This window comes from Geospiza fortis, unplaced genomic scaffold (genome assembly GCF_000277835.1).
Source record: "Geospiza fortis unplaced genomic scaffold, GeoFor_1.0 scaffold56, whole genome shotgun sequence".
NCBI classification, from domain to species: Eukaryota; Metazoa; Chordata; class Aves; order Passeriformes; family Thraupidae; genus Geospiza; species Geospiza fortis.
The window spans coordinates 1,554,624-1,579,592 of record NW_005054413.1 but is presented as its reverse complement, the minus strand read 5'-3'; the positions used below and the strand labels follow the sequence as shown (position 1 = coordinate 1,579,592).

Below are 24,969 nucleotides of genomic sequence, written 5' to 3'. Positions count from 1 at the left end.
AGACCTCATTTGGAGTTTTGTAAAAACAAAACAGATAAAATAATAATAAATTAATGTATAATTGTAAAATAACAGATACGCCCTATCAAAGAAGGTGTAGGTTTAGAAAAAAATCTGTATTTTTTCTAAAAATATTTAATAGATTTTTAGGGGTTTTAGGATGGTAAAGCATTTATTTGAGAAGAATTCAAGAAGAAATATATGATTTATATTTGCAAAGAAGCAGTCTAAATATTTTGGTTTTACATTTCCAAGGCTTCACAGATACCAAATTTATGTCCCTCTTGCGTTTGACAAGCATAAAAAGAGTGTATTTTTTACTTCCTCCCTACAATGAATCTGAAGAAAGAAAGGGAGTAAGAAGGAGAAGGAGAGGATGGATGAAGGGAAATGGAAAGGAGGGAAGTAAGGATGAAAAGGGCAGAACAAGGAAAGGGGGAATGAGACAAATACAATCTTACATGGAACCTTATTTTCAGTCTGCATTTGGGATCTCCTTAGGCAAAATGAAAAAGGAAATCACCAATAAACTGTCTCACAATCTTTATGTAGTACTTTAAGTTAGACTTAATCACTGTTTTAATGTAGAACTTTATATTCCCCCCTTCCTTAGTTTCGGTTTTGAGCTACATTGTATTTAACAGGCAGAAGGGTGTTGGAGAATAAGAAACCTTGCCACCAAACTTCTGACAGATGAACTTTTTCCTTGTTGGAGAATGTAGGATGCATAAGGTATTTCTAACATGTTTAAAGTCACCTTACATTGTCTAAATGTTTCAAAGAACTGTAGTACACTGAGAAACTAGATTTTTATTTCCATACTTCTTTGGTAAAGCATGTCAAGTGTGTGATACTTATTATATATGGCTTCATATAAATGTCTCTCTGTACCTGTTGGTGTGTACATATCCATGTGTAGCTATTTTTGTCTTGGATTTTAGGAAGAAGGTGAGACTGATTAAGTTTATAAAATGTAATTCAAAGTAATGCCAAAATTAATGCCACATTAATGTAAAACATTTACAACACCAGTACTCTACACTAGCCTTCTGCAAACAAGTGTTTGCCTAAGTAAAGATGCATGCAAAAAACCAATGGTCCCTTAGGCTCCATCAGTATCTTCTTATCTACCTCCTTTAAAGAACTAGAAATACACAAGTACAATGTTGAAGATAAAAAAGTATGGAAGCAAAGGATTTTTTCTTACTTAATGTTCATGCAATATTCTATGCTTTGTTTCAGTCAGTGACTGTAAACCACTAAGACATATGCAGTTATAGAGAAAGTGTACAATGAGCTTTCCAAAATCTAGAGCTTGACACATTTCTTGATCTAATAGGTCTATGTTCCAAGATTCAAAGCCATGGTAATTTTAGATCTGTGAATAAAAGTCTTGACATATAAGGGATAATAAGAATTACAAACTAAAATCAAAATACTACTACCCTTCTAGAATATGGTACTTTCAGAAAGACGCAGATGTATTCTAGCATGAGCAATTATTTACTAAACTTTAATTACATGGCAAAGTTCTCTGAACTCAAGTTGGCACTCATATACCTCCAACCCATGCTATAAAACCGTATTCATGTTACCCTTTTTCAAATCCCTTGCAAATATTTGACAGCTATTCAGTTTCATCAGGCCCCATCATTCCATTCATTATCATGACAAAGGCTTGCTCATGTCATCTGGCCAGTCAAGTTCCCTACTTCATCTTGTGTCAGTCAGCAAATCACTAACACAGACCCCAGAAAGAGGCTTTCAAAGGAAGTTAAGCCCTTCTTTGTAATTTCCCTTCCTCAATATATTCAAAGCCTGTCACAGCTCAGGTTAAAGTTTTCTAGCTGTATTTTGCTAATCTTAGGATATCAAGTCAAGGCCATGTTTAATTAGCTCCCCCAATGTCTTGGCCGGGAGATTTAGGTGACTTTTTTTCAAAGAAATGTTGTCCTCATCCATAGAAAAATTCCTTTTTTCTCCAGACTGTTGGAGCTTCTAAGTGTGCTAATAACTGAAATCTCTGCTATTTGTGACCAATGCCCAGATATACAGCAGACCTTATGCCCCAAGGACTTCAACTGACCATTTTTCTAACTGCTCCCACACACTGCGGTCCAGAACTGCATTGCCACGCTTCCCGTAATTCTGAACTAGAAACTCAATGAAATGCAATACTGAGTCTGGCTTTGGCAGCAGGAAAAGCTTAAGCAGTCAAAGGCATGTCTCCCCTTCAAGGCGCCAATATTTTATTGAATGTTATGGGAAAAGTTATGTTTTTTCTTTAAAAATATTTACACTAGCTGATACTGCTGCTACTTTTTAATATCGTAATTAACACATGCAGCCGGGATGTGTGACACCTGAATTCAATTCACTTTGCCTCTGGGGATATGAACATGCATCTCCTATGACTTCTGCCTCACACAGAGAGATTTGAAAATCAGTCACAAAGCAAACAAATGTTGACTAATCTCTTTAGCACAGTGGGTAGGGCATTAAATAAAGGAGAAGGAATACTTCTTTGAAGAAACTCATACATTAAACAGTTTGGAAAAAAATTCTGAAGTAACTCATGAATCAATATTCACTGTTACCTTGTGAGCACTGAACTACTAGACTGGAAAAATATATTCATGTTCACTTCCATTTCTTCACCTCCAATTTTTAATTCCCTATGCAAAATGAAACAAGAGCCTTTGGCCACACTGACAAGATGATTCTGCTAGCAAGCATCAGATACACTTTAAAATTCTTTTACAGATACAAAGCAAATGAAGCCTTCATTTATCTCTTATATGCTTGATGAGAGACCCAGCTGTAGCAGTTTTGTGTAAAGAAGGGACATAGCTTGTCCACCTAGAGTAACTGAAAACTAAAGCACTGCCAGCCTTGAAAGATGTAATGCAACCTTACCTATCTAGCACATGCATTCTATGAGTAACTACTGACTTTTTTATCTCAAACAGAAAAATGCTATCATGTTATATTGAAAGAGTTCTGTAGTTCTTTACTGCAGAGGCCACTTCCATACTTCAGTGCCTTCCAGATACCTGCTCAGTTCCAGAAACCTGTTTTCACCTTGACAACATGAACTGCCTCCCCAGCCCAGAAAGATGAAAAAGATTTCTTACTCCCCCACATGAGAAAAAATATCTTGTATGTGATTGTAATTTCATTTACTAACTGCAATTCACTGAATATTACCAATATGTACCCTTTCTTCAGTAAAAATCAACTATATCTGTATTAGTATCTACAAGTCTTAAATTATGCAAACATTGACAGGTATGGAATTTGCCAGGAGAAATAGTCTTTACTGACCTTAAAGTAATTACTGTTGATATTCTGTCTCCATATTTTGATCCACAATATTGTGTTGGAAATATCAGGGTGAATTTAGGTGAACAGGTAAACTACAACATACCCATTGAACATGCTCTATGTAAACAGTATTTTCAGGACTAACTCCTCAAGCTGTAGCCTTTAAAGAAAATGTATATATTTCACAGTGCTCTCTGTGTGGTTATGTGATATGCATAGATTAGTGTAATGTAGGTACAACTAAAGAACTTAAAATCTGCATATGATATAATACCTAAAAAATGTAGCACTGAAATACATATTATGACATAACAGAGATCTCTTCTCTATGCTGTATGTCTCCCTTTCCTGTGTTTCTGTATCAATCTATTTTATCTATTTACTTTTCAAGATACAAAGTACATTGATTCAAAGTTTTAGGTATTTTACTATCAATATGGTCAGTAACACCTAAAGCCACTCTCTATATTAAACAATTAAGATCCAGTTCTCATTTTGTATATTTCAATTGAATCATATATTTCAAATATATCCTGTGACCAAAAAGAAGTGTAATCCAAGATATTTTTCAGCAGAGAATATGTAAAAAGTATGTAAAGAGAAAAAAACCCAGAAAAATAAATTGAAAAAAACCCCACCAGTGAGCCAGAAAACCACGAAAGCAAAAGAAATACTCATATTGACTGTTTCCTCCTCTAAAATACTTTACAGGAGGAACTACATGCTTTAATTACTACAGTTTCCAAGTTGTCTGTTATAACCTTGGTAAGAAGTGCAGCAGACTGAAAAATGCTGCTTTATCAAACCGTTCTTTAATTCCCTTTCAGAGAGAGTAATCTGTCTGGAACAGATACTTGACCCTATTCTTTGTTCTTGTGCTTAATGAAGTCACAAAATTCTATCTAAATAAGTGACTTTTTTCTTTCTTTCATTGTCTCACTTGAAATTGGATAAAAGGAAACTGCAGAGGGTAGGTCTTTTGAAGATCATCAAACACTTCTTAAATATGAGCACAAACTATAAAACAAACAAAATTCAGGGATTTTTGAAATGCTTTGAAATTCAGTTCATGTAAAATGTAACAATAACTTTGTTTAATGGAAAAGTTTACTTTATTATTTTTTCTTCTATACATCCTGCTAAAAGGTTTGACAGGATTTTAAGCAGATCTCCAAAGCAGAGATCAAATAAAAGTCGTATGTTGTCAGTTTAAAGGCTTCTCTGACACAAAGCACTCCACTGAGTGCAGAATACCTTTGTTGTATTTACAAAATTGTGCAGCAGTTCATGAAGTATGAGAAGAAGTGGAGCTCAGATGTTCTTTATATTTCTGTTTGACAATATTGTTATCCAGTAGGATGGTTATGCAACATTAATAAAAGAGCAAAGGGGATCACAGATAAAGCATGGTATGCTCTGCCTTCACATAATACATCATAGCAAAAACTTAGGGTTCCCCCACACTCAGTGAGGGGTCTCTAAAGCTGGGCATATGACTTCTTCGGGGCAGACATAATACATGACTGGATTCAAGCATGGATTCATTTACAAACTGTGATACAGCGCTAGGAGCTGGAGCTTCCTCTTAACTGGACCACTGCATCAAACTGAGGTGCACATGGAGTTTCCACAGCAAGTCACTACACAGTGTCTGAGTCTATTGCCAGCAGTCCTTCACCTCCAATTCTGCTGCCTGCCCTCCACATTGAGGTGCACTTATAACTTTTCATCTGCACACTGCCAGGTGGCTGCAGCATTACCTTCACTCTGGTTTCACAAGTGTTGTTTTTCTCACCTGGCACTACTGACTTTTGAAACAATGTTATGCTGGGTTTCTCCTAAAAAGTGATTGCCCTTGATTCTTAAATCACACTGTTCTCATCCCACTTCTCATTTTTTAGCCTTGTAATTTTAGCCTGTAACTCTACCCAAAGATCACATCATTCCAGATCTGGTAGTGTTTATCCTGTAACTTCATACTTGAATAGAACCTAGTAGACAATGAGCAGTTAATAGTTATTTTAATGCACAATAAATATTATACAATAAAATATATGCACAAATATATCATGTTAAATACTATTTAGTCTGCAGCACACACATGTGATCTATTTGGTGTAAACAGTATCATAAGCTACCAGTGAGAATCTTGAGAAGGTCTGCATGAAAAATGTAACTGTACTAGGGAGAAAGCAAAAAGATATTGGGGTTTTTCCTCATTACTATTATTATTTCCACCACTACCTTTATTGGAGAGAGTTTTTTGTCTGAGGATTCTTTCCTTGCTCTTACAAGTTGGTGCCTGAGGAGTGGCATTCCCTGCTTTTTCTCTCTCTTCTCTTTGCTTCTCTGAGATAGATTTCAAGTAATGTTAGGTCATCAGCTGTGGACTGCACTACTAAAGCATGGTCATGTCAGCTCTCCTAGTGTTCTTTAAGCAACTCCTGTATGATGGTGGTGAGGTTAGAATGGCTCAGGGAAAACCCTACTGAAATTCTTTGCTGAAAGCAAACCTCTTATTCTGTATTTTTTGTACCATTCAAATGCACAAAACAATGAAGCAGGAAAGGAAGGCCTAAACAGAAGCAAATCCTTTTCTGTCGTTTGCTTAATTAGTTCTCAATCCATATGCCGCTGAAAAAAGGCACTACTCACATTCTCAAAACAAACCCTCTGATGTTAATTGGCCTCAGGGGATTATTGGCATAAACCAAGGTATGGGCATTTTTTTGTATTTAAATTAAATACAAAAATATTTGTCTACTCTTTCTAGTATCATCTGATAATAATCTTTGGACATAACATCCCTAGATTATTTGTCTTGGCAGGAAACAACACATAGCAGACTTAACCTTAAACCATAGAAAGAAGGCAAAAGGGTTACTTGAGGCAATCTTTATTCCTTCTAACTTTAGGTGACTATTATTTCATACCAGCCCTCAGATAAAGGTAATTAAGGTCTCATAAAAGTCACTCCAACTGAAATCTGTAGTGATTCCTGAATACTAAAGTTTCAGTTTTCAGATAGAGACAACTCAAACCTGTAATTATTATATGGCAAATGTATTTTAAAGATTTTATTTTATAATTTTTAAAAGATTCAAACAGTAAGACTCCAAGACTAACTCAAGCAAATTCTCAATATTCAGTCAAAAACTGAAAGAAGGGATTAAATAATGCAACCTTTTGATTGTATTTTAAAAAAAAATTCAGTGTCTTAAGAGAAAAAAACAGAAATTATCAAAAACATCAAATAACTATGAAATACATAGTATAAAACAGAAAACAGCCTATAGACATAACATAGTATTTAAATAAAGAATTCTGAAATACAGTGGATCCTGAATGCATGCACATCCTTATTTCTGTCTGAAGATTCAGACTCAGATACTGATGTTATATAAGGTTTCTTGTTCATGAGCAGCTCTTAAATGAGAGCTCTCTCTGCCTAAACTCTAGATAAAAATGAACAGCAATTTTCAGACTTAGCTTGACTTCTCAAAGGTGAACTCAAATCCAAATTTTATGCTACAGAGACTTTAAAGAAAACAATGAATGTCAGATCTCAGGGGTCTCACAGAAATTTCCAGTGCTATTCACACTAACAGGGTTTCCACTTGTTTCAATCTCACTGGAAATTAACTCAATGCTACAACATGACAGAGTATATTAATTACAATTGATGACTTTGCAATGAATACTAACTAAACTATTAAAAAGAAACAGCTTATTAAATGGTGTCAGCATTTTATTGTAGCACCCTACCAATTATTCAAGTACTATTTAATATAACAACTGAATATGATAAATTAATGTGATATTAATGTGAATACCAGTGAGCAATACCTCAGTGAAGATTTTACTCAAATACTATTAAAAGTCAAGTGCCATATAAAATTTAATAAAGGAGCAACACTACTTAAATTCAAAATGAAAACATATAGGGGTGCTTTCTATTCAGCTTTACCTTTTAAGTTTTTTACAACTTGATTTAGGAATTGATTTAGGAATTAAGTTTTTTACAGCTTGAGTTGAAATGACTCCTCGGGGACAGGAAATAACACAGGTTAAAAATCAAACCAAACAAAATAGACCCAGCACTCAAAACTGAGATTTTATAATATAATTATTTTATACTATAACTACTCTTTTATATGTTGTATTTGAACTCTGTTCAATCCTTACTATTAAAGGCTTATTTGAGCTGAATATAGTGTACGCTGTGTAGTGTGTAGTGCACAAATAGTATTTTCATGTGTCATATATAGGTAAAATTACACAGTTTCTTAAAGAGATAGTGAGTAGAGAAAGTGTAGACAAGCAGACAGAATTGCAAATCAAATAATATAATTATTGAGATAATCACATAAAGGAGAGTTAAAGAACAAATTCAAATGTTTCTTCCCTCTTATGAGAGACTGGAATGTTAAGGGTTAATAACTGAAACAATCATTCATTTGCAAAAGCAGCAGGGTGCTTTGCTGAGGCCAGGTTTCCACCCCTCCAAAGGAAGGGGAGGAGGAGGCATTTTGGATGTGTGGTGGTGAAACCTCTGATCTGCATAAGAGCAGCCCTGGTGCAGAGGGGTTGAGGACCCATCACCATATGATGACCACTGCAAACCAACCTTTGTTGCCAAAAGGCAACTGGCTCAGATGTAAAACTTAATTCCCAGGGGAGTTATCTAGACATTCACACATAGGCCTGGAGGTATTCATCCCTTCTGATAAGGCATAACTGGCTACACTATGCTGAGAAACATTAGAAAATGTCATAAATGTAATAAATCATCAAAGACCCTCTGAACTTGATGTTGTGGGGGCTTTCCCCATCCTCAATGGATCAAGACCACAATCATCACTTTGAGCATGGACATCTAAGTTGCAATAGTCTCATTGCTGGATCCTCGTGCAGTGATAACTTTTCTCTCTACTTCTATTGTTTCTTTCTCTTTTTTATTCTCCTGATATATTTTCTTAAATGATGTTTTTTATATTTCCAAGATTATAAAAACAGTGACCACATACCTTCTTTCCATTGCAATCAAACTGCTATAAAATAAACCTGCCACACACCCACACACACACATAGAGATAGATAGACAGACAGACAGACAGACAGACAGACAGATAGATAGATAGATAGATAGATAGATAGATAGAATAAATAGATATATTCTGGAAATTCAGTGTCATTTCACTCTAGTCTTGAGAATTCTTGTTGTTTCTTTCACATACCACCCAGAGTCAATCAAGCTACCTTTCCCTAAACCCACCGGGCAGACCAGAACATTACATAATTGTAAAATCACACAGGATCCCTTGGATGTGGTGGAGTGGCCAGTGTGGTTCAAAAATATTTATGGGTTTCTGGTGTGACCCAGACCTACTGAAGGGTTTTCTGTGGGAGAAAGTCAACCTCAGAGAGGGTTGCGAGGAGAAGGACATTGACTCTCCGTGGGTCACTGAAGGGTACAACTACCAAGAGCAAGTCAAATGATGACTGTCATTTTTTTTCTGAAATTATAATGATAATTTTTTTCTCCTCAGTATGACCTGGGTACGTGAGACCTGCTGAAAGGTTTTCTGGTGTAACCTGGGCCTTTTGAAAGGATTTCCCTGGAAGAAAGCCAAGCTGACTTCTCAGAGAGGGTTAATGGGGAGAAAGACATTAACTCTCTGCAGATTAGAGACAGGTTTGAAAGGAATGACCACCCAAGAAGAGTCAAATGTGGCTCATCCTCTCCTGATGACATTCAATTCTTTGAAAAGAGAAGGCACCTACATCTGAGCTCCATACTTTGTAATGAGATCTCCACACCAGTTTTTACACCTTGCCTCCCATAATCAGTCAACAGGGTATCTTTGTCAAATGGGAAGGAAAGAATGAAATGTCTCCTGTCATTCAGAATTTCATCAGTATTTCACAGTGCACCATATAAAGGAATTCCAAAACTAAAAGGCTCATTCCTCACCTTTTTAGAGGATTACTGCAAATGATAAAATCACATTTCGAAAAGTACTAAGGAGGTAATTTCAGTGTACATCAGATGCATGCATTTGACACTGCGGTCTAAACTCCTTCCTCTGCCTCAGCCCCTACTTCTTGGCCACCTATCTCTGGAAGTGTGCATACCACAGGTATCTTGTTTTGTTAAACATTTCTGCTTTTGCACATACCCTAATCCTCACCAAGTCTGAGAAGACACAGGTTACCATATAGATTTTTTTTTTCCTTTATAGAAAGATTATTTAATGACCTTGTCTTTGAATGCTGTGTTTTGGCAGACTTCCATAGCTGGCAGATGTGGGAAGTGAAGAATCTAAATTGGATCCATGTAAGCAGCTGTTATTTACAGAACAAATTTTGTGTACTATGTGCCAGTTTAAGCTATGTAACAAGTGATTTAGATGTGTTTCAATAGGAAAGCATCCTCTTAATTTTATAGATCTTGTCAAAACACAGTAGGTGCTATTTCAATTATTTCTCCAAGAATTAATGTATGCATGTCTTTCTCTTTGAGGAAGGGGAAGATCTGAAAGTGCCCAAAAGCTCCATGGGAGCTCAGTCTCACAGGAGTACTCACCAGGCAGTGATGCTCCAAGCTGACAGAGCCCAGAGAGGCGACTTCTCCTGCTTTTGCTGCCCGAGGGGAAGGATCTACTCAAAGTATCAGAGTCATTCAAGTGAGTAAGGACTAAGCCTGCTGATGAAGACACAAGGGCCCCTTCAGAGGGGCTGTAAGCCATGATCACACTCTGGTCACCAGCCACGTCTCTGGAGCCACCATCTGCAAGAGAATCAAAGGACAGAGTCAGGCTGGCAGCAGGGACAGACCCTGGCAGGTGACGATGCCTCCCGACCCAGCCACAAGCCTGTGGTAACAGCAGAACGCTCATTCCTGAGCATCCTGTTATGTCTGTAAGGTTATTACAAAGTGTCTGCCGACTTGGCATCCCGCCCAGGGGAGGGTTCCATCCCTCTGTGGACTTTTCATTCACTGAAAAGTTACTGAAAAGTTGCATTCCGTGATCCTTCTGTGTCCCCTCCAACCCTGTGCGATCAACAGGACTCCGCCAACACATTTCTCTCAGTCAGAGCCGCTGAGCACCCAGCCAGCACCCTCCCCACTTTCTGCTGGCTTTGAAATCAAAACTTTTGAGTAATTTGGAAAGTCACTCGCAGTTTTGAACCAACAAGTGGAGCGCTCCCTCCCTCCCTCCCTCCCTCCCACCCACTGAAAAGAATTGTGTGTAAGTTGAAACAACTCCTTTATACCCTTCCTTAAGGACAGAAAAGTCTCTCCTACCCCTGCAAATGGAAGCTTTTTGCCATTTCCTATGACCTCTTGTGAACTAGATGTCCATTTTTAACTTATTTTTTGATTTTGCTTTCAGGGTCTTCTGGTTTACTGATTTGTTTGGTTTTTCAGGAAGGCCTCCCTTAATCTATGAATCTTTTAATTCATTTTCTAATAGTAATAAAACTCCAAGACAGAGTATTAGAAAGCTCCTGAATAGTTTGACTTAAAGGAAACTCTAAAGTAAGAAAAGTATGATTAAAAGCATAGTCTTGGTTTGTTAGATGAGATTTAGAAAATCTGATTTAGTAACAGATTTCCTGGAAATATGGAATGTGGATCCTGTTTAAAAGGTTAGTGATGACAATATGAAAACATCGGAAATCTGATTTTGACTGTCTCCTTCAGGTGGACAATAGCCTCAGAATCAGGGACTTCAATAGACTTCAATAAGAAGGTGTTCCACCTCATTTCTGGACGCCACTATTCACCAAGCTTCTGACATTCACACAGCTTTGTGGATATGCAGAGGTGCGTGACTGCCTTGAAACTTTATTCTTGGATCTGGACTCTAGGGGGACTGCCCACTAAAAGCTGTGGTTTGTCCTCAGGAAAAAGTAGTCAGCTGTGAAATGTAAATGAAACTATAATAGAACTGTGTAATTATAGGTAGAGGAAAAAAGAGTTGTTGCTGGAAGGAAAAAATGGTAAAAATATTCATCCACGCTGAGATAATTTTGTCTTCACAGTTATGAGATAAGTAAAAAGAAACATATTTTTAAAGGTATATACAACATTTGCAATTATGGAAAGCAAATGGCATAACGGGAATAAATTATATGTGTAGAAGTAGTGCCAGCAATCCATCACAACCATAATTACTAACAAAATACATGTTTTTGAATGATTTTCTGGAAAACACTGGAGTCATAATTAAAGCAATAATAACAACAAAATAAACAATAACACTGGATAAAATATAAACAAATGAAGGGGATGAAAACTGTTTTCTGGTTGCAAATCTCAACTAGAATAAAGATAATCAGGAGAAACTTGTCTGTACTCCAGAACCTTGTTTTTCACCTACACACACAATACAAACCCAGTAATTTTAAATGATAAGCAAATTATCAAGAAGTAGATCTGGACACTTAAACCATCACACATTGTCACACACCAATTACAGTAGCATACCAGATGATAAGGTTAACATCCTCACAGGTCACAAGTTATTTCAGAACAGTTAAAACCCAAATATTTACATCAATACTCTCAAATTAAAATATATGGGCTAGTGACATTTCTTTTCAAGATATTATGAATATTTATCCTCCAGGTAGCCATGTGTCAGTACTGCTAAAAAGATATTCTTCTCTTGACATCATCTATAGTCATATGCTCATTATTCAATTCTGTGCATCGTGCTAAATAGAAAAGTAGCAGAGTTCCCTTTAATGTCACATTCCTCTCAGTTACAGTGAATTTTGAGGAGAGGGGTAAAAAAGAACACTGTAAATGTACATTGAGACAACATATCTCAAATAACAGCTATATACATTTAGACAGACTTTTTTCATTCAAATTACTGTTTATGTCCTTTATACTGTGGGAAACTGCAGAAAAGGCTAACTGTAGCATATGTACTGCAGTGAGTCACCAGTTCAGTAAAAATTGTGTGATAGTTCTCCCAAATGCAGTTACCATGTCTGGAAAGATGGGAAGCAGTACTCTTGTAAAAAGAGTAGAGTGTCTCATCTGCAGTTATCAGCTACTAGGACAATTGTCAGGGAAACTACCATTGTTATTTGAGTGTTTTGAAGAAGCTCTGAGAGGAAATGAGATTTTTTTTATGGATGACCCCACTACCTCCTCATAAACAATTCAAGAATGAGAAACTCCCTGTCAGGAGATTGGCAGTCCCAGTGTTCCCACGCTTGGTATATAGAGGTGGAAGGACAGGATGTTCTTGAAAAGCTACATCATGTCAATGTAAACTGAAAATTCACTAGGCAGGGAAGGGATTTGCTTCTATAGGAAACACAGCCCTTTAAAGAAAAAAAAAAAAAAGAAAGAAAAAGTTTAGTCTTCTGAGATGGGGAAAATTTGACACCACCTGGGGTAATTATAAAATGTGTACTTTAAACAGTGTAAAGGGAGTCAGCCTTAAGGGCCTAGATTTTCTGCGCACTTTTCAACCATAAAGCTCTTTTCCCCAAATAGTAGCAAGTAGGTGGCTGTAGGTACAAATTGCTTTCTAGTCAAGGGACAGATCCATCTGGAGGACACATTTAGAAATGGGGTGATGACTCGAAGGGAAACCCTAGCTAGTCTCTTCAAAACTCTGGTGTCAGGTGGAATAGTATGCAAAACAACTTGAAGGGCATAGCTGAGCTACCAAAATCATTCTAACTGAAAAAATAAAAGAGTGAATGGTTGACACAAGGAAATAAGATTTACTAGTCTACCTCCTTCTGAATATGAATCTGATTTTGCAGGTAGACTTAGTGGTGTATTTTATTGTGGAAAAGAGGGTTCTTATTGCAGAAGAGGGCATGCTGCTTTATTCTGAGAGCCAACCAACTTCCAGGCACTCTGATAAAGAAATCCAGGGGAAGACCATCTACCTGCACAGCATGGAGAGAAGGACACTGAAAGTTATGATAATGTTGTTCATAGAGGACTCAGTCCTAAATTAGGAATGGCAGCATCATGATGCTAGGCTAACTACACCTCCCAAGCTCTGCTTTTCCTTTACCTGGAAAATAACTCTATAAAGAAGATTAAAGGGTAGAAAGGCACAAATAGTTCTCTGATAAGGAAAAGTGCACAACATGTTTGAGATAACCCTAGAGGAAGGATTTTAAATTATTTACTCAGGTGGAGAAGGGCAAGACTTTTGGAAACCCTGTTGGTTTGCTGGTTTTTTCAACAGCAGATGAAACTGAATACAACTTTTGTGATACAAATCAGCATGTGCTCATGTGAATGTTTAGTTTATAAATTAAGTACATTTAAATTTGAAGGGCTTTCATCCTGAATCTGATTAAAAGTATCATGAAAGACTGTATTACCATATGTCATAGAAGGACTTAAAAATCCTTGTCGATGTAAATAAATTGTGTATGAGAGTTTGGTCACTGTAGAAATGACAATTAGGAAGTAATAATCAAGAGACTACTGAACCCAGTAATGTACTGAATTGAGACTAGATTTAATTCCAAATGTAGATTCCAAATACAGCAGATTTCATGACAACCCATTGCTTTTCACTCTTCTGAGAAAGAAGTCTTTGTGTGAGCTCCTTTGAAGGGTAAGAGGATATCTTCACCCCTAATGTCTTAGGTGCCATGGCAACAAGAAAAGGGACTTCTGTCAACCCTCTAAGTGTTAAGAAAAAAATCACTTCTAAAAGCAGCTATGAAGGGCACTGAGTATGTCTTTCCCCTGTTTCATGGAGCTGCCTAGCAAAGTTTCTTTCCTTGCGTTTGTCTTAGTTGCATTGTATATATCTTTGCCTCGCTACACTACAAGAGATCAAATTAAGACATAGGTTGAGTTAAAAGAGTTGTTTAGATCATCTTATTTTAGAGAAGTGCCACTTGTCTTTGCATATTTTATAAAAGGTTTTACTAATCAGTTAGAAAATGGGATCTCATGGATGGATCTAGTGACATAAGTGTCTCAGGGCCAGTAGACAAATTTGCTAAAAATTAAAGATAAGAACAAAAAGGAAATGTTGGGCTCTCTGTAAATAAATTCTATTTCAATATGAATGGCAGACATATCACATATACATAAGATTAGATGTGCATTACTAAATTATGCTTGGGAGAACATACATGCAGAACATACATATGAGTGTCTGCCACGGTAAGTGGTAACATTATTCCTATAAATTCACAGCTAATTCAATGGCTGATACTTCATTAAGCTAATTATTGATACTTTGATAATCCTTGTAACTTTTCAATGTGTCAATTACTTTATGAGGATAGCCAAGTGAGCATTTTCAAGATATCAGGTATAAATATCTTTTTACTGTAGATACTGTAGGAAAGGCTTTTTAAAAGTTAAAATTTACAAAAACATGCATCATATAGAATGTCTCTTTTCTTCAGCACAAGATAACAATATTTCTGCCGATGACTAAAATGTTAAGATATCTAAAATAAACTAAACATGTTTGAGTGGAACACAGAGAAACCCCTTAGAAAGAAAGAAACCCCAAACAACCCCCAAACCAAGCTCATATCCCAGGGCTGAAAATAATCTAAGATTTAAATCTAGAATTTCCAAATAAATGGCAAACTCCATATTATTTTGGTTTCTGTCTCATCTGTAACATAATTTTATCATGGAATAAATAACTCAATTTTAAAACAAAATTTGAGATACTTTTTTTTTCCTATGTATCTTACATGCACATACAATGTAGGTGACTTTTTCAGATATAAAGATCCATCTTTTATAATAAATAAAACAAAGAAGCTGAAGCTGAATTTCTGCCTTCATTAAATAAAATCTTATTTAAAAACAAGAAACCTCTTAAGCAAATCCATTTAGAGATGTATGGAAGTATTTGACTTTTCAGAAGCATTATGTCAATAGCAGCTGATGAGATTCACTTGACATGGTGGAGATTAAACCATTTCAGAAATACAGCAACAGCACAAATTTCATAATATACAGTCCCAGAGCTTTTCCAAGAAAAGAACTGTTCACTCAATTTGAGTTCATAGTTACTGATGTCTAACAACCGCACACTAATTTTAAAAAATAAAGTTTAAAAACACTGTGATGCAGTTTGTAAACTGTAAAAATCCCAAAAGCTTAGAATTAAAAGAATAACAACACAATATGAAAAAAAGAACCTTAAAACCAGCAGCAGGGTTTTTAAAGTAGCATATTTTCACCTAAAAGCGTTAAGCATCATTTCTCAACCCCAAAAGACAAAGCATGAAATTTATACCTTAACTGTGCCAAACATAAAGTTTAATAATTACTTTTACATTTTATCTCACATGACATTTTGATCTTATTTGCTGGCATAATTCTAATTATTCCTCTGTATTTTTTGTTCTCTATATAAAAGAGACATGCATTACTTATACCTTGACTTTACAGTTTTTACAGCTTGGGGATCAACTGTTTCAACCCAAGCACTTTGTTCCCTGCCCAGTATTCTGACACATGCCATGTGCTATTAACGATTTGATGAATGAAATGAAAGCATGTGACCACCTACCCACACACCTTGGCAGAGGTGCACTCCATACACGCCGACCCCCTCCCAGGCACGTGAGCTTGTTAGCACCTTCCAGGCGATATCCAGGGAAACAGGAAAAGATCAAGGAATCTCCAACACCAAAATGAAAACCAATTCGCCTACTGAAGGCAGGAACACCAGGATCATCACATGGCTCCAGATCATATTCTGCAGACAATAAAACATAATATGTTATTATCTGGACAAGTTGTCCACATGGAAAAAAGCAAACTTACTAAATTGCTTGCATTGTGTGAGCATGGAACAGCTGGAAAACATGTATTTTAGAGCTGTGTTTTCTACTAAAACCCAATACTGTTTCTATAAGTCTATTATGCCTATATGTACAGTAATTATGTATTTAATGTGTTCTACCCATACTACATCTATTTTTTTAATTTCAAGAGCTGTAATCAGCTTGTACTGTAAGTGGTTTACTATAATTTTGTTTAATTACTTCCTTTGTGTATAATTCTAGTTTCTTTTCATCTGAACTTCCAAACAGCTTTACAAGTGAACCTTACAGTTGAAAAGAATCATTATGTGATGAAGAAAATCTAATTAAAAAACAAACAAAAGGTTAGGTGAATGAAAGACATATGAACACATTTCAAAAAGTGTGCTTTTATAACTGCACATCAGGATTAATTCAGCAGAGGAGTCAGAATAGACTAATGGGGAAAAAAATGAGGGCTGTTACATAGGAAGTAAATCAAACTCAGAAAATATATGAGCCCGTTTCCCCATCTCCAAAGAATATGCTGTGGAAGTACCACTTTTTGTTTATCCTGTTTTTCCATCTATTTTTTTTTCCCTTAGATACCCACTACCAACTACTTTCAGAAAAGATGCTGAAAGAGAACAACTTAACATCTAATGGAAAAGGTTTGATTTTATATTCTTCAGAAGGTGATCCAAAAGACCCTTCTGGCAACAGATAAGAAAAAAATATTTTCTAGAACATTAACCTTGGAGGTCAGTGGAAAGTAGGGTGAAATCTTATTTAGAATAAGAGACTCCATTTAGTCAGGGAAGAAACTAAACCAAAGTTTCTGAGTGAATCTTTAAACAGCTGATATACAGAAAAAAAAGGAATAAATAAATTCTTCCCTTTAGTAACTGTCTTGTAGGAAAGTTCTGAATATTAGAGGCAATCTATAAACTACATCAGTTTCTGCTGGCAAATGTTGTAAGTTTAGAAAACATATGATTTATTACTTCTGTTCAGTACTGTGGGGGCTAAACTAGACATGGTGATACCTTGTAGTACACCTTTAGGCACAAGGCAATTTTCATGACAAATTTCAATCTTTGATGACATTCAAAACAGGTGTTCTCATAAAACACTTTTTACTAAGAAGAAATATATTCTGGTTGCATGAAAGTACAAAAACAGAATCACCTATTTGTTTCATAAGTTAACGTACCTCATAATATTTCTCAAAATGTGTATTTAATATAAATGATGCCATATGCTGTCTCTGTATCTTGTAGATAGGACATAAACTTTCAGTCATGTTCCAAAAGTTCTGTGATCCATATCTTTTGTTACTGCACAATTTTCCCCCTTGCATCCGCAATATTTTGTGTGTTTTTTCTACAACTTGGCTAGTGCTCTACTCTTTTGATTTGGTGATAAAAAAATTATAAGTGAAATAATTAATATTTGTATTTACATTTCAAACTTGTAAAACTGCTGACCTCTGCTTTGGTGAGTCCAAAGTCTCCAGAATGAATTTATTTTAGTATTTAATAGGAGTAAATCCAACACTATTGCTCTAATCAGTGAGGTAGTTTTTTTCCTTTTTTAAATAAGCAAGCTAAATGAGATACGTTACTCATAAATATCATGGCCATCTGTAAACATTGCCAATTCTCAACAAAACTTATTGGCCTTCAGTTCCTGAAAAATGATGTAGGAAAGTTGGATGAGAGTTCCTTATGTACTCCTTCCATAAATATGCATGTGCATGTGCATTTCAACTAACACTTGATTCATTCATGTGTGTCATGGGACAAGAAGAAGCTTCAGAAAAACCCTGCCTTAGTGTCAGAACTTGGCAGCATCTTAAATTTAAGGACTTACTCTGGTCCACAAGTTTTAATGATGGCAAATCAGCTCTATTTATAAAAATAATTATTTATTAAACAGACAGAGATAATACCACAAAGATCCTAATCAGAATTATTATGCAATATGAAACTAAAGAACTACTAGTAGAGTACAGCTTAGCATAAAACAGTTTCCAAGTACCTATAATTAAAGCTAGCAACAGTATTGTAATTTACCACCAAAATCACAATAATGAACACAGATTTCTTCATTTAACCCCTGGGGAGTAACTGTAAAATAAGCATCCCTACTCATGGGAAGAACTCCACACATTTCCAGGATCATGTACCGAGGATTTCTGATTTGTGAAAGTTTGGTGTGGCTTTTCTAGTTTGTCAGTGAGGTGTCTGTCAGTAAGAAATCCAGCATACCTTCCAGATCTCACTTCAAAAGTAAGATGTTTATAGGCAGCTGGGAGATGTCAGAGAACTGGCCATTTTGGTTACGGTGCCAAAATAACTCACTACAAGACAGCTCATCCTGTTTATCTGACCAGCTAACAAACAATAGATGAGCTCTTGTTGGGAGGTGAGATGCCCTGCTACATCTGTAATTCTGCTTGCTAGTAATGGAGATAGGCAAAGAAAATTACTGAGAAATGTATATTAGATGTCATCTAGTTTTAGAAGACTGTAAATAAGAAGCAGTAACAAATGTTTCACTTATCTTAAAGAGATAACTTGTAGAAATATATCAATACCTAATAAGTGTTTTATTTATATACACATTTTCCATTTCAAAATCAGTCTTCAATATAGAATCCTTTGTGAATCTGAGTCAGCATACCACCGCTATTTAAAGTTCTATATTTCAGAACAAGTTAGTTTATTTCTTCTGAACTAGTGCCTTCTATCTTTGTAATTCTTTCCCCTTAATTTTCTTTATTTCTCTTATCTGCAAGTGAAATACCATCTGGAACAGTTTCAGGATATTTAGCAGAATGGAATTCATTACCTGAAAATGTTATGTTGAAACCTTCATAAGAAATTGAAAAATCAGATATAAATCGAAGCTGTGCAGTAAAATTTCCAAAGAGGCCGGCTTTAATTGTAGGCGGTAAGACTGAGCCAGTTAATCTGGCTACTGGTTCTGTGAAGCTCCCATCTTCAGTGATGAGCAAATAGTCATGAGAGCTCTCAAGGTGAAAAGTATGAAAAACCAGCTGTACACCTTTAAAAGAATTAAAAAGGGAGGAAAGAAAAGCATTAAATAGCAAGTTTTTCTATTCCTTCGTATGTAGGTGACACAGAAAACAATTTTTATGTTACATGGAAACATTTTGAGAAAAAGTTAGACTCAAAACCTGAAATTTTGAAAATAAAGTTTGCAGAAAGCACATGAGCTCAACTGAATAATATGTGCAATGGGGATGCTTGTTTAGCTCACTTTAAATCAATAGTTCCTATAAGAGAATTGATGGCATTCAGCGCTATTTTTATATAGAACTCTGAAAATTCAAATTTGTATTGTTTAGGTGCTATTCATGTTCCTGTGTTTCTCTTTTACGTATAATATCTACCTTGATTTCATTATTACCTAGGAGACATACATTAATACTTGGCTGAAATTTTGTATTTGTGTTTTATTTTTGCATTTCCTCCAACACAATTCTGGCTTTTAATTCTAAGCTTCAGAGAAGTTTCCAAATACAAGGACAAAGCATACAGAATTTTTATGTACAGCCATACATAAATACAGATTCCTATTTTCTGGAACTGATAATTTACCTGACATAATGACTGTTTTTTTTGTTTTTTCATTTGCCAACTCCCAATTCAATAATGAATTAAATTTTTACTTACAGTTCAGTATTCAAATACAATAAATTTTCAAATACAATACATATGATACATTTAAAATTTTACTGTGGGGAACAACATTCTTCTTAGCACATTTACTCATATATTTTACATTTAAAATGTTTTATGAGTTCTAAACAACTAAACAAAAAAAACCAAAAAAAACCAAAACCAAACAATCTTTAAGAAGATTTTAAAAAGTACAAACTTCCCATATACTTCTCAGTAATTTTTTTATTCAGATACTATTCTACTGTATATGTAACACAAAGATATATATGTTTTTGCTGTAATGGTTTAAGTCTGAAATCATAGGTTACCAATACACAGATCCAATCTGTTCCTTTATGTTCAATAATAGCAAACAGCCATCAACAAGGTCCTGACATCTTTGACTGAAAGAAATTTAGGGCTATTTAACCAGTCGCTATTCTTTTCCCATATTTTACCTCTTCCTCTCTTTCCCATTTTTCTGAGACTAAAACACATTGCCCCTGGCAACTTTAAAAATAATTATTCCTTTGAAAAATAAACACAAACTGGGAATCCCACCTTTGAAGATATTTATTTTGGAAAGTTAAACTTCTTCCTCAAAGGAATGGCAGAAAGTATTGGTTTCACTCATAAAGGACATTTCCTTTTTTAGCTATGTGTGTCTAATTTTTTTTTTTCATACAGACATTATATATATGCAAAACATCTTAGACACTTACCCTTGCCATGGGACACTTCAATAGTCCAAGTGCAGTTTAAAGAGTTTGGGTAAAAATCAGGAAAACCTGGAGAAAGAACAGTTCCACTCTTCCCATGAATATATCCACCACATAAAGCTTAAGAAGAGAAAAAAACAATGAAAATAATAACAAAAGCCTTTCTTGTAAAAGGGTTTGAGAGGGAGAGGAAGAAAGAGAGAGAGAGCTCATTTTTTATCTACACTTAAAATTAAAAATAAAGGATTAAAATAAGAAGTTAATTAATCCAAAGCCACAACATTCATTTTGACAACAATTTTTTTCTAAATTAGTCCTTAAAAAGAAGTTTATTTTTCATTTAAAGCCTCTCTTTTTAGTTAGCAGAACACACACACAAAAAATTATTGCAAGTATCAATACCTATTGCAGTAGTATGTAAAAAATAAGGTTTTTTTTTGTGAAGTAACACAAAAAAAATCTTGCTGCTATGTTTCATACATTCAGCTGCATTTTTAACAAACAAAAATACTTCAGTAAAAAGCACATTTTTTCAAGTAAGTAAAAGTTTGATAATTACTGCAACACTCAGGGGAAAAAAAGAAGTGTAACTTCCTCTTTTTCAAAGATTTAGATTGTCCCATCATAAGTAATTTTTTTGGAATTGAATATTTTGGAAGACAGGAGAACTATGCTAGAAAACATTTTATGCATACTAGAATTTGCTAAACTAGGCTGTTCAAATTTGCATAGCAAATTAATTAATGTTTAAGATTTGCATTCTGAATTGCTCACAGATCTTATAAATATAGCATGACTGTGCTTTTCACTCATCTCTTGCTGTCCAGTTTTTATGCTGTTGTTTTTTAAAATTTTAATATACTAAATATTTAAACAGTAATGTAACAAAACATTAAGATGCTTTTAGTCTTCTTCCTCACATAGAGTGATACACTTTGCCATTAACTGTATGGAAAATATACATGAAAAAATATACAATAAACTTGAAGTACCTTTATGTAGATGTGAGTATATGTACACATCTACTTGGTTTATAATTTAAGTTCCTTTTTTTTTTCATTTCTTATTAGACTAAAGTTTTTGTTAAAGTTTTTAATGTTTTATGAATTTATGTAACTTTTATATATTTATAAGTAAGTAAAAGGAAAGGAAATGCTTCCAGCCTGGTTTTACCTGAATATAGTTATTTCTGCATGCAAGTATGAGTTAAAACACATTTGACTAAACCCACAGTAAATATATGGTTGATAACAATACTTAATAATGAAAAACAGTGTTATGGACATCAGATTTACAGTGCCATAAATTAACAATAAAACATGCATTCAAAAATCCTTATCTTAGTCTGTAAACACCACAGAAGGAAGAAAATTATTTGACTGTGCAACATTACTTAAAGCAGATATGACATATTTCAAAAATAATTTCCCTATTTAAATAAAATTTAAAATATGGAGTTGATGTGCTTTAATTTAGCTCTCACTCAAAAATTATTTTCATGTTCCACCTTGGCATTAGCATATTTTGAGAATGACAATTACTTAAAGGGAACTTTAACCACCTTGCATTTGTACGCAGGTTTATTTCTTCTTTGTTGGCATGAAACAAAGCAACATGCTTTTCCCTTAGGCATTTATTCTGCTAAATTAATTTCTGAAGTAAAAATTTTGAGAACATCAGTACTCGAGAGATGAGTGCAAAATGCTCATTTCCACCTCAGTTAAATCTGTCACAATCCAGAAATCTGGGTCATAACTTGTTGAACCTCAAAAGGCAAATACACTAACAGAATGATTTCGTAATAAGGTGCGAGTTCTAGGCCATGTTAGACTAGTTAATACAATGGACTTTAATCTGTGAGGAAGAGACTGAATGTATGTTGAGCCCTTATGTGTTGCTTGTCTAGAGAACATACTCCAGAAAGGCTTGACATTTTCTTGACATACACTCATGTGAAAGTGGGTGAAGGACCTGGGAAAAAAAATCTCTTTCAATTAGTGAAAATTGACTAGGTCTTCCTGAAGTTCAACATTCATATTTAAAAAAAGAGTTAAATATTGATATTTTAACTCAAAAATACATCTACACATTTTATTTAAAGTAAGTAGAAAAAGAAGAGAATACTACTGAAGCTTAAGATTTCTTTGCATTTGTCAATCCATCACAGCAAAGAAAACAAAGAAAAAAACCCATAAAAACAATGAAACAATTTAAATATGCTTTGTGTCTGTACTTGCAAAGGAGGAATGGGTTGTGGTGATTACAAGGTGAGTGATTTTGAATGCTAGATTAGCTAACTTCTATAATAGTCTTTTGGTAGTTTAGATGTTTTGAGAATGGGGCCAGAAGGCTGTAGTGAGAGTTAGAAGGAGAAGAGCAGTGCTCAGATATAACAAAACAGTTCAAAACAGAGTGAGAAACTGAAATACTTTGCTGAATCTAAGTTTGTCCTCTGACATTCCACTGTAATCAATGAACACCTTGGACCTGAAAAGCAAGTTAGAAATACATGAATGTAAGTAATTCACTAAAGCAAGAGCCTTTCTTTGCCAGTGTTCTGTGGTTTCTGTAAGAGGGATTTTGTAGCAACTATACAAGGATTCAATGGAGAAATTAGGTTGATTCAGTGGTTCACAGAAGCAGAACTTAGCCAAAAAATCCAATTACAAAAAATAACACAGAAATATTAGGGAACACAGTTGTGCTGGTGTATAGTTATTTTTCTTCTCAGTATGGGGCTGTGTTTTGAACTGGTGTTGAGCACAGGTTTAATAATATAGAGATGCTTTTGTTATTTCTGAGCAGGGTTTACACAGAGCCAAGACTTTTTCTGCTTTTCATATGTCACACTGGTGAGGAAGTTGGGGGTGAGTGGGAGATTAGGAGGAGACACAGCAGGAACAGGTGACTGCAGCTAATCCAAAGAATACCCCACACCGTATGTCATCAGGCTCAGTATATAAAGTGGGGAGAAAAAGGGAAAACAGAGAAGTTCAGACTGATGATATTTGTCATCTGCTCTTCTGGAGATGGCTGAACACCTGCTGTCCTTGGGAAGCAGTGAATAAATTCCTTGCGTTACTTTGTTTGTCTGCACAGATTTTGCTTTTCTTACTAATCTGTCTTTATCTCAACCCAGGAGTATCATCATTTTTTGCCTTCTGATTCTCTCCCTGATCCTGCTGGTGGGAATGAGCAAGCAGCTGTGTGAGGCTTGGTTGCGGGCTGTGGTTAAACCATGAAGTAATTCTGCATTTAAAAAAATGTTTCATGAAAGCTCTAGACAGTTTCATACTTCATACCCACCAAAACAATTATTAAACAAACCAAAGTTTCAAAACAAAAATATTTTAAGAAAATTAATTACATTTGCCAATCATGGTTTATCTCCTTTAGTATTGAGCATCCTAAATTTTAAACAATCATTTTGGCATGCAGTATTTAGAGTTTAAATATAAATTAATTTTATTGGCTTTGTGTTGAAAGTATTAGTTGTATGGCACCATTTTGATTCACAGTTGAACAATGGAACACTCTGAGAATCTGAATTTTTCTATTTGTGAATATGTGCCTGGTTCTTTTTCACTATTTCACTAAAAACTGATACAGAGATGTAAAGCATGGCTTTTATTAACAATAAAATAATTTTTTAAAAGTGTAGATCTTGCTGAAATTGAACAGAGGTAGTAGCAATGACAAGCTTAATTAGTTCTGAAAGTAATAGATTAACTTTTGTGGACTTTAAGCCTGCCATCTGAAGAGCTTGACCCTTACCATCACAGCTGGGTAATGCATGATTCCACTGATGGTTTCTTTCACATATGAGTGGTTCTTCATCACTCAGTGTATATCCTGGATCACAGCTGAAGGTTACTGTGGAGCGGATATTAAAGTTGTTACCATGGCGATGGCCATTCACAGGAATTCCTGGGTCAAGGCAAGAATCTGATTCCAGAGTAACACCTGAAACACAGAGATTTAATTTTGGTTTTTTCACCTTTTTTTCAGATAATAAACAGAAAAAAAAGACCCAAACAAAACACAAAACAAGGAAGACAGGAGAAAGGAAGAGCCTCCAAAATTCCTAGTTAGCATTGCCTGAGAACTGATAGGGGATATATAACCCTTTCTCTAGCTGTTGTCTGACTCACAGAATGGTTTTCCAATTTTAAGTTTCATAGAATAGAAAAGTAAAAATGAAATAGAAGAAGACTTGTGCTTCAAGATATTTTGTCAATCAATTAAAAACACCAAAACTATAAAAGTACTGCACATCTGAAACTATAGGAAGATACTACAGTTTAAAGTATGAATAAATATTTTGCAAGTATAAAAGTCATATTTGATTATTTCATCTATTCAGTTTCTGATACTGCAGGACAACTCAATTTTCCTCTGCATAGATATGTGCTGAATCCAATACAACAGTTATGATCATTTGGTACAACAAGAAGCAT

At 35.0% G+C, this 24,969-nt stretch overlaps 1 protein-coding gene across 1 annotated transcript in view; it reads right to left on the bottom strand.

Annotated features, from left to right (window-relative positions):
* Positions 1 to 24,969, bottom strand: part of CSMD1 (CUB and Sushi multiple domains 1) — a 1,057,667-nt gene that overhangs the window by 211,540 nt on the left and 821,158 nt on the right. The window contains exons 18-21 of the mRNA XM_005426386.3: positions 24,287 to 24,475; positions 20,516 to 20,632; positions 18,958 to 19,173; positions 15,870 to 16,058 (exon numbers count right to left, since the gene is read on the bottom strand). Coding sequence (XP_005426443.2) covers positions 15,870 to 16,058; positions 18,958 to 19,173; positions 20,516 to 20,632; positions 24,287 to 24,475 — 711 coding nt within the window. The remainder of the gene's footprint in view (positions 1 to 15,869; positions 16,059 to 18,957; positions 19,174 to 20,515; positions 20,633 to 24,286; positions 24,476 to 24,969) is intronic.